At 43.6% G+C, this 10,783-nt stretch overlaps 1 protein-coding gene across 8 annotated transcripts in view; it reads right to left on the bottom strand.

Annotated features, from left to right (window-relative positions):
• The window catches only part of CHUK (component of inhibitor of nuclear factor kappa B kinase complex), a 31,103-nt gene continuing 20,320 nt past the window's right edge, over positions 1–10,783 (bottom strand). For all 8 annotated transcript variants that reach the window (XM_074830107.1, XM_074830109.1, XM_074830105.1 and 5 more), the window contains 7 exons: positions 8,822–8,931; positions 6,748–6,797; positions 5,916–6,012; positions 4,920–5,067; positions 3,944–4,083; positions 2,389–2,488; positions 1–486 (listed from right to left, as the gene is read on the bottom strand). In XM_074830107.1, the coding sequence (XP_074686208.1) occupies positions 460–486; positions 2,389–2,488; positions 3,944–4,083; positions 4,920–5,067; positions 5,916–6,012; positions 6,748–6,797; positions 8,822–8,931 (672 nt within the window). In that variant the 3' untranslated portion in view covers positions 1–459. The remainder of the gene's footprint in view (positions 487–2,388; positions 2,489–3,943; positions 4,084–4,919; positions 5,068–5,915; positions 6,013–6,747; positions 6,798–8,821; positions 8,932–10,783) is intronic.

Genomic DNA, 10,783 nt, shown 5'->3' with positions numbered 1-10,783 from the left:
GCCTCTCCACAGTGTTTATTGCAGTTCATTCTATTTAAAATATATATAATCTATACATTCATGTTACGCCCGTGAGCAGTCGTGACAAGCGGCGGGAAGGGGCGGCGGCGGGGGCAGCCCCCGTAGCTCTCCTCCCGTTCAGTCCGGGAGAGCCTCCGCAGGCCCCGCCCCTCAGCACCGGCTGCCCGGCCAGGTAGGGCCGTGCCACCGCCCCAGGTGCTGCCGCCGCAAGCAGGTTACTTGTTTAGTTGAAAGCCCAACTAGGCAGGAGCCTGTCAGACGCTGTTTGTGACTGCCAGTGGTGTGTCTGCTACCGACCACCGCCTTGGTAACCAGTTCCGCTGAGGGTTACAAAGGTGATTGATGGACCAGTCCCTTCCAGCTTGTCACATCGAAGGCTGCCAAGCCACCCCTCAGCATGCAGGCGCCTTGCAGATAGCAGCACCTTGGCTCCTGTGACTATTTCAGCCAGCTCCAATCAAAACTCTGAAAGAAGAAGCAAGGAAACAACTGAAGTGCAGGAAACAGCTACTGAATATAACATTTCCAAGGTGGTGACCAAAGGACGCTCAGTATCCAGCATCTCTCTCTCACAAAGAATCACACTGATCTAACAGCTGAGAAGTAATCTCACAATTTCACAACTCGGTTTGTCCCCAATACAAAATCCCCCATACTTATCACGGTGCTCAGACAAGTCACAGACTGTACTTGCTTTGGAAATTAAAAACCTACTGCCAGGGTTCCTAGTGCACTGTGGGACACACTGGTAGTGCAAGAACACAAATGAAAAAGAAAGAAAGGCTCCAAGTATGCAAGAATAGAGAAAAGGTTCTTATACTCATTCTTTTTTCCCCTCTGTTTTTCCCCAAGTGAATTAAAGAGGACAAATTCCATTTTCTTCTGCTTTCCTGTTGCCTAACTTCTGTCTCCTGAGGGAAAAAAAAAGGGGAAAAAATCCAAACATAACAAAATGGGTGCTGATCTGCAGAGGACAATTCCACAACAATGAATAATCTTTCTAGGCTAAAACATGACAGAGACAGATGCTGCACCCTGGAATGAGAAACAGGGTGACAGAGACATGACAATTAAGAGGGAAGAGGCCACTCATACAGCTTCTAGCTCGTCTCCAGCCACAGCAAGGAGACAAGATTGTGTTACGCAGCTGATACCAACCCTGTCAGAATGGAACAAAGACAAACAAAGCATTCATGGATGAAGACCAGGATATGCATAGTTAAGGCTGTCTTCCCCACTAATGTAATTACTTCATCTTAAATTAGTAGCTAATTTCATTTCCCCATTCATATTGCTCAATCACTCGCTATTACAGCGTCATCCGCAACTCCCACTAGCAAGTTTTCCTTTCATCATCCCAAATAACTTCATAAACTCTCACTTCACTGCTTACCATTATTCATAAACATTAGAACATTAAAATGTTTATGAATTAAAATGTTTATGAACAAGAGCTCCATTTCATCAACCACCTCCATTTCCCCAACCCTCTGTTCCTTGTTATTTCAGCAGTTACAACTGGTAAACAGCTTCAACTTTTTTATCCCATGAGAATGGAAGTTATCACTAAGGAGACCTTTAAGAAACTTTTTGAAAACCCAAGTTACAGCCTATCAGTGGATCTTTGACTTCTTTACAGGACTGCAATACATTTGTGAGACAATTTCATGCTAACAGAGGCTGTATTGACTCTTCTCCATTACAAACAGGTCAATCCGCATGCCCAGCCATCCCTTTCTCGTTATATTCATACAGATGCTTCTACGACACAGACACCAAAATCAGCTGAGAGACTCTTCTAAAAGATTGGTATTCTGTGGTGCTCTTCTTTCTTCTGAGCAGTGACTTACTGGCCCTCAATTAGTAGTTCATGAACAGAGTTTCAGATCGTGTCAAAACATCTGGGTGATCATTATTTACTTTTGTCTTTTCTTGCTATTTCAAATACCAGTTTGTGCAAAGACCCTTCTCCGGACTCTCCGAAGCCCCACTTCTGCCATAAGGAGAGCTTCAGTTAACAATCAGGAAAGGGCTCTGGAAATGGAATATCCTGCCCACTCCAGGGCAGGGATGCAAACCAGGACACTCCAGCTGAGAATGCAACCAGCATTCAGAGTGAGCTCTACCAGCCGGGGTCCCACAGAACAGCCCACTCCGCCACACAGAGCGCTCAGCTGACATTAAGTGACAGCTTCCATAAGGACCAGCACGTTAGTGGAGTCCAGGAGGGATGACAGACATCACATGCCAGCCACAGAAATTCACATCATCACAAGGTGACCCTATTTAAGGAGTTCTCCACACCTCCAGAGGACCCTGCTATGTCTTTTAAAAACCAGGTCCTCAGAGGTACATCTACAGACTTACCATCATGCTGTTGTCCTGCTCCTGTCTTGCCTCCTGCAAAATACTGCTAAAGAGTTCGAGGTAATTCAGATTCTCTTCTATCACATGGACAAAGTTTTCCCTGCAGGGAAGGGAAGGCATAAGATGACAGATTTAAACCACAAAGTGACACCAACATCAAAAGACTCTGTACTGGGGGGAAAAAAAAGAAAAAACAAAACCAAAAAACATCAAACCACAACAAAGAAAAAACACCCAAAAAACTGATTTATAGGAGTTCTCTGTAACTGTAGAAGCTACCTTGTAGGGCACAAAACCATACCTTGAGGCAGCATCCTGCAGATTCCCACCCTGGAAGTGTGGATTTGCACTCCTTCCCTACAGAGGAACTGCACAAACGATACTGAAACTCAGCCTTAACAGAACTAAATAAGTGAGCCTGAAATGACTTTACATTTCTTGACTCTTTGTACAGTGAAGTCATGGTTCGAAGAGGAGCTCTGATGTGATCCAAAGGCACCTTGCTCAGGAAAGCACCTATTAAAGGGTGATCACCCCACATTACTCAGAGGCAAAAACGGCCCCACAGCAGCAGACAGAAAAGAGGAAATGGAAAAGGTTACTTAGGGTTTCAGAAAAATCCAATGACTTCCAGCAAAAGCCTGCTTAGAGTATGTGTATCTTCAGAATCTCGGTATTTCCCTGACCACCCAAGAAGAAAGAAGCGGACAAATGGTTTGATGGTGATGTTCACAGCTCCTGCCCCAGCCCCCGCAAAACCAGCACTGCTGCAGATCAAGGGCTGAGCAGTCTCTGAAGGGCACCTTCCCTTCTGTTACGCTGAACAGAAATAAAATTTCTGATGAAGCGAAAAGAAAAACCTCTCAGCTCCTGACAACTCTCTTAACTCAGCTAGGACTGGCTGAGAGGGGCTTTAATAACAAAATCCAACCCCAAGACAGAATAACATGACATGCAAGAAATGAACAGCACAGTACTTTAGCTGAGAGCGGTATGTGGAACTTGCTCAGGACCAGAGAGTGGAGGTTTCTGAATAAAGAGTTCAACCTAATTCCCGTGTTTTTTAGAGCATTAGTAACATACGAGCTACTGAAATCTTATTTTGGAAGGATAAAAACCAACGGAAATATCTGAAGGATAAAAAACCACCAGATGGATTGCTTAGTACTGACCCTGACTTCAGACCTCCATTTGAGTTAAGACTTTTTAAAATCAGCAAGAAGCACTAAATATGGCCTGATTTATCTGGGACTTGCACCAGAACCTGGGCGTGAAAAGAAACTGCATTTTGGTTCAAAATCTCATTGCTGCATTTTGCTGTGGTAAACTCCATTCAGGAGTTGAACAACGTTGCCTTCAGAGACAGTCTCACATGCCAAAACTCTCCCTGTGCAGCATATCCAAAACCCACCACAGGGGACTTGGCGAAGACATGCCCCTCAGGCCCTCTCAGCACCAGAGAGCCCAGTGCCAGAGGACAGGACTTTAGAGTGTGTGCATACAAAATGGCTACACTGACTTCTCCACAGTGGCCTCCTTTTCCGACAGCTCTTACCCATCTTCAGGAGTTGCCACAGATGACAGAGGGTGAGGTACGTTCCCTGAGGAGCTCTGTGGGAGCCACAGAGGGGCTGCTGGAGTTGAGGCTGTCCCTTCCAGGCTGGAGCTTACCAGCGATCGAGAAGAGCTCTGAGTCTAGAAAAAAGAAATTCATCTGCTGTGATGGACAAAGGACGAATTTAGTCAGGCTTAACTATTCTGTACGGAAGACTTGCGATTACACACGAGCACTGTTTGTAACACATACACCCAGCGTAGGCCATGCCTGTGGCTGGCAAGTCAGCTGACAACACTCCAGTTCTGCAAATTGCTGGTACCAAGTGCCTCTGCATGTAAGTCACCCATGTGGTACAAGACATGTCTTCTACACTGAAGAATTAGGAGGTGGTGTCATGTCCTAAACTGAGTCCTGAGCAGCAGGCAACTCTCCTGACAGGGGAAAGACATGCACATTTCCTATGCTGACCTCGAATGTAGGCATGTGGAAATCAGGAGATCGCTTCAGCTGTATAGTCACTATAATTGATGCAGAGAAAGCAGTGTAATCTTAAAACACCTTAAACCAACCAGGAAAAGCACCTACTTCACTTTTGCAGCACTAAAATCATGATAGGTTTAATGTATCAGGCTCAAGTTCACCTATCCCACCATATGGCCTCCAACAGCAGCCAACAGTAGATGTTCAGGGAATGTAAGAACAAGGCACAAGGCATGGCATTGTCTACCATACTGCAGCCACCGGCGATGATTTACCGGGACCGAGGACTCCTCTACTGGGCTTCTCTCCCACGAATTTGTCTACCCACTTTCTAAACTTGTGTCAGCTTTCAGCATCTCAAACTGCTCTTCTCTACAGTAAAAATCAACCACTGTGGAAGGTATCCCTTTTTGGTCTCTTCAGAGTTTCATCTGATGTCCCTTGCCTCTTGCACTGTAAGGAGGAGCAAACAAATAGTCCAAAATTTACTTACACAAGCAATTTTCAGCAAATGCCATATCTCTCTTTGTCTCTTGCCCTGCATCTGCATCACCGAGTTGTCAGCTTCCTTGATGTTATTTAGAGCCACTTCAATCTTTGGAAGCAAGTCAATGATCTTCTGCTTACAGCCCAAGAGCTTACTATAATAAAAACCAAACACAAAGTTGCTTTCCAGCTTGTGCGGCATTATGTTCTGGCAAAAGCAAAAACCTCACCTTGGCTTCAAGAACAACTCTGTGAGGACACCCCTTTCTCTTAGCACAGCAGTGACAGCTGCAGGTACAAAACCTGCAAGACTGGAGTGATCCCTGGACTTTTCCAAGTCCAGATAAGACTCAAACCAGCAAGTAGATGGCACTACTATTAATATCCACAATATAAGCTCTTTTTATTTGAAATGCAAAACACAATTTTGATGACAATGGACAGCAAAGCAACTCAGAGTATTTTATTAATCTTCTCTGGTCTGTTTTCCTCTCTGTGGGCAGACTATAGCTAACAACTTTCTTTATGGAATCTACTAAGGCTAAGACACACATGAAAATAAAACTAAATCATGCTTTGCTGACTACTGAGATCAGCATAATGACATTTTTTCTGAGCTACTTGAAGAATTAATGAATTAATGAACAAATCACTGTGGTATCTTCTCAGCTGCTACGTTATTTCGTTTTTTCTTAAGATTTTAATCCCAACCTAAACACTGTCAGAATCTGCCTTAAAGTGAACTCCTGGATGCTAACAGTACAAGCCATAGCATTCTCCTCCCCTTCCCTATTAACTATACACGTTAGGTATATGCTTTAAAAAAGTAAGTGGAAATTCAACACAGACACAAAGGAGCAGAATTAATATTGCTATGAGAAACATACACCTATGGATGGAACTTCTGGGCTCTGATGCCCATGGTTTTCCCTCTCCTTTCCTGCTACAAAGCTACAAATGCTGCAAGTTGCATTTGTTCGGGTTTTCTTCCTGCATAAAGTACCTGAGATGGCCAAAGAGCTCCTTGAGAACTCGGTCTTGGCTCTGTACTGTCTGCACAATGATCTTCACCATGTCCGTGCTGTCACTGTAGGCATGATCTGGAAGGGCCATCAATCACCACATTAGTAAAACGCTCTTCAGCAAGAACCACTCTGGACACAGAACACCCAGAGTCAAGGAAAGATCTGACTTAACGAGTGCAGCCAAACAAACTGAAACATAATGAAAATCTGTCACAATCTCTCATTAGGCACAGCTTTTCCTCCACGCCTCTCCTCTCTGCAGCACTGTATACAATTCCAGCCACTTGCACTGTCTAGATACTGGCTTCAATAAGGGCTGCAGGTAGCTGCTGAATGCATGAGTAACTGAATCTTTCTGCTCACCAGTTACTATGTTCAGAACACAATAAACCCCAAACATGGGGCTCTATCCAGTACAACTAAGAGAGAAGAAGAGAGGGAGAAAAGAGACTGCCCTTGGGTTGGGGCAGCGACAGAGAAACAGTAGTTCTTCCCATGTCTGCGGGGAGTAAAGCAGTAGTACTGGGGGCGGGGAAAAAAGTAGAGAATGCCAGAAGGCAGACATGTTCAGGGTAGATGCTCCAAGACTGAAACCAAAAGACAAAGCCACGGCTGAGGAACAGGACTAGAGGATTTCAGAGGGCTCTAGGCTCAGTAAAAAGAAAGTCATCTTAAGATATGCCCTTGAGTCTGGTTAACTTTAATACAATAATTTGCCTTTTCCTAAACAGTATTTTCTGGGTTTGAGTTCAGAAAAATTAGTCATGGGGTACGAGTATGAAACAGTCTTTGAACCATCTGCTTCCATACCTGGAGGTCTTGTTTTTAATTGCTTGTACAGGTCTATGGCTCTCTGTTCCCTTCAAAAAGAAGAAAATATTTCATACATGTATCAACAAGCAGGTGACAAGAAAAAATGCACTGCAATTAAGTTATGCCTTACTGAACCTCATGCGCTGGAGCTGTCACCTTCTTCCACAGCTAGTATACAACATTTGGAACACAGGGATGGCCTTTCTGTGATGGAAACCAACTCTTCCCTAAAAGCTGTCTCTCTTTTCCTCTGATTATGCATTTTCTTCTCAGATAACCATACCAACTGGAGGTTATTTTCAGTTTCAAATTCCCACATGGCTCAGCTCTATTTTCTTTCCGTGGTATCCTTAATTATGAAACTTCATTTTTATAACTATAGGTACTTCTGTACAACTGCCTGATAAATTTTTGTTCCTGTTCTGCATTTTTTTTGCCTCAAATTTAGTGATATTCTGCAAATGGAGACACAGCTACATCACAAACAAGAGCACAGTGTTTCTCTTCTTCCCATTAAATAAATGTTACTACTTTCAAATATTTCAAAAGCAGCCAAACACTAAGGCTTCTACCTTTGAGCAAATCTTCACTGTTCTAAATCAAAAGCCTGTCAGAAACAAGAAGCAGCTCTGCTTTTGGGCCTTCACCAGGCCTCCTCTTCCCCATGGCTTAGATCACCCCAATACTGTTTCAAGAGATCATGCAAGCTGCTTCTGCTTATGTAAGTCAGCATTTCTAGTGTCCTGGACAGTTATCCATCTCAAAACTCCTGCATCAGCCAAGGATAAGGGGAGAGGTGCTTTTTACTCCTGCTGCCCTGGGAAGAGGAGAACATTAGCATCCAGCCCCGACAGGTGGATCTGCGAGATCACCCAGGATGCATGCATGTCTCCTGGCTGTGTATATCAAACCTTAAGCTGGTGCTCTGCACTATGCTTTGCTACAGCCCCAAAAACTAAAGAGCAGGACACTCAATCTGTTCTCCACTTCACTCCTCATTAAGAGGAGTAGCTTTAGACCAGAATAATCAACAGCTTAGGGCACATTTTAAGCACCTTGCAAATAGCTGATGCAGTCTTGGGTTTGTAGCTGTGAAAATGCTTAGAAACAATGTTTTAAGGAGGCAGGTTCACAATTCGTTTAAGCTGCTCTGAACGCAGGCTACTGCTGCAAGAGGTGGTTTCTCCCTTCCACTTCCTCCCCTGTGCACCAGTTCTGCTGCTCCTGCAACTACACGTGGATGAAAAGCTGATCTAGCTCTGCAAAGAGAGAGGAGGGAGAGCACGCCAGGAACAGGCACAGTTCCTCCCAGAATATTCAGAGTCATTCAGAATAGCTCTTATCAACAACAGATTTAGTGGCTGTTCAATCTTGGCGGCTATTTGATCCCTCTCTTTTATAATTGACACTTGTGCTCTCAGCAACAGCCCAAGCTACAATAATTGCTTCCTACATCTTAAGACCAGTAATACCACTTATATCTTGCATATTTTAATGCTTTTGAAAAAAATAAACATTCAAGTTTCCAAATATTCAAGTATCCATGAGTTGTTAATTATCCTTGCTTTGAAAACACACAAGATTTTTAACAGGATTTTACATTGTTCTTGTAATTTTCTCACTCAACACTATAGAATTCAATCTTTTTCAGTGCAAAAAGAAATCCTGTGCATTTCTCAGTTGAGACAAGATACATCTTAGGTCCATCCTCTTCCACGATGAAGTTTCATCGTCAGTGACAGAGAAGTGTCCTGTCCTCCCTAGCTGTGTTTCCCATGTTTCCCCAAGTCTAGTCATTGTGCATTCTGCCTTATAATGCTGCCAAGTAATCGTTAGAACTTCAAGAGGAAGGAGGAACATACAGTCACAAGTGGTAGGACCCTCCCTTTTACCAGCAAAATGATCTTAAACGGATTACAAACTACTCTGTACTCACAGTTTTTGCAAAAAGCGAGGAGTGCATTTCAAATGGTGGTTCTGATGGAACCACCACCAGAGAAAAAAAACCCTCTGACACTGAAATACACAAAATCCACTTATGTGTGATAAAAATAACAAGCAAAGCACTTACAAGCTTTCCATGACCTCTCCTTGGCGCCTTGCGTACGGACTCTTCTGAAGCTCTACAATCTCTGTGTGCAGGGCCATGATCTGCTCATCCAGATATCCAATATCTTCAGCCTAATGGCAAAATGTAGGTACAAATCAAACTGAAGGAGGAGAGCAATAAAACAGATAAAGATCCCCAGAATACTTGTTTGGATAATGGGCAGACTCCATGCAGAGTTTAGGAGAAAAAAAGCTCTTTGACATGACTGCTGCTACAATAATTGAGGTTACTATCTCCTCAGTGCATGAGATCATCTGGATACAAAACTCTGACAACCACACTGGATGAGAAAAAGCAGTTTCTTCATAAATTCTATCTCTGTGGGATGCATGCTGCAGACACACACACGCTCTGGTTCTACTTATGTCACAGAAGATTTTTTTCTCCTACTCTTACAATATGGAGAGAGTGTGCTCTCACATTTTACCCTCCCATATGCATTTTGGTCTGATGTTCCTTTGGTATTTCACATGTTCCTCAAAGCTATATAAAAGATACCAATCTTACGCCAAGCCCCCACAGTAAGTTAGGCGAGGCAGCCAACAACATTTCTGAGCGTGAGGAGTAGGTACGTGGTGCCAGACAGGCACTGGAGATCCCCAGCACGGTTAAGCAAGTACTGGTCACCACAGTGGGTCTTAGTGCCATTGGCTGTGGGCACTGATCTACCTCCCAGAGAAAGTATTTTGAGATATTTCAGCTTTTCCTTTCTGACCTGGGGCTGTAGGACCCGAAAATTGAACATTTTCCAGAACACAGCCCTTGCTGAAGCTGCAGCAGCAGTTGATATGAGGCTATATAAATGGGATGTGACCCCTTGATCAGAAAGGGATGTCTGTAGGTTTTTCAGGTAAAGAATAAACCAAGAAAAAGCAGCAGCAAGAAGCCACATAATCAAAGGAAAAATCAAACAGCAAGAAAAACGTGAAGTAAACCCTGTTAACAAAAGAAATGTCTTTGTCTGGAGCACTCACCACACAGTGTAACTGTGTCTCTTGAATTCCCAGGGGTTAAGCTGCCTGCCAGACAGACTGAGATACCACTGTGTATTACAGAGTAAAACATTTTCCATTCCTGATAAATGGACAGTGTGACTGTACATGTGGACTGCACAGCTTGAAGACAGAACATAATTCTGATGGTCTGCAAAGTAAATATTTGTTGAGGTTCCTGGTTTTCTGGAAACAGCCAGTGACAGCTTTGAGTTATTCTACTAGAGGCACCCTCCCTTTTATCTTTGTTGCTTCCAACAGGGAGCAGGATCCCAAAGTTAAAGAGCTAAACAGAGAGTTCACGTGGGAATCCCAACTCCCCCATCTCCATCATATGAGCAAGAAAAATCAAGGCTCCAAAAACCTTCTGACTTAGATGAAGATTGGTAATGGATCCCAGAACCTGAACTACACAGTCTATTCCTTTGTAGGGGGGGAAAAATAGGCAATGTAATTTATTGTTTATGTTTCTAATGGTTTCTGGGATTTTTATGCATTAATCACTGTGCTCTGTATTACTGTAAGAGCAAATACAAAAACTCCCTGCAGGGGAGAGCAGAAATTCAAGGCATCAGCCCAGCAAACCATGTGACAGTCCTGGTCAGCAGAACATGCAATGTTCTTGGCACTCCTGCAGCTAGCTGCTATCACGGAGCACAAAAACAAGAGCACTTTCTGAGATATTTTAAAGACCTCTACTCTGAGAAATACATTACAAATGTGCCAATTTTTCCCTGCATTCCTTCTGAATGCTCCCCTCTCCCAAGCTTTATTCAGTGCATCCAGTAGAAGGGAAGAAGAAACAGCTTTTGACAATAACTACAATCATCCTAACTCTGTCCCTAGTTTTCACAGCTACAAGTTATTCCTTCCCTATAAAGGTCTGGACAGAACTGTAGGCAGAGTTATTCTCCATCAAAAAGACCTCTGT

Source organism: Strix aluco, chromosome 7 (genome assembly GCF_031877795.1).
Source record: "Strix aluco isolate bStrAlu1 chromosome 7, bStrAlu1.hap1, whole genome shotgun sequence".
Lineage (NCBI taxonomy): Eukaryota > Metazoa > Chordata > Aves > Strigiformes > Strigidae > Strix > Strix aluco.
The sequence above is the reverse complement of the archived record's forward strand: the minus strand, read 5'-3'. Positions and strand labels throughout refer to the sequence as shown.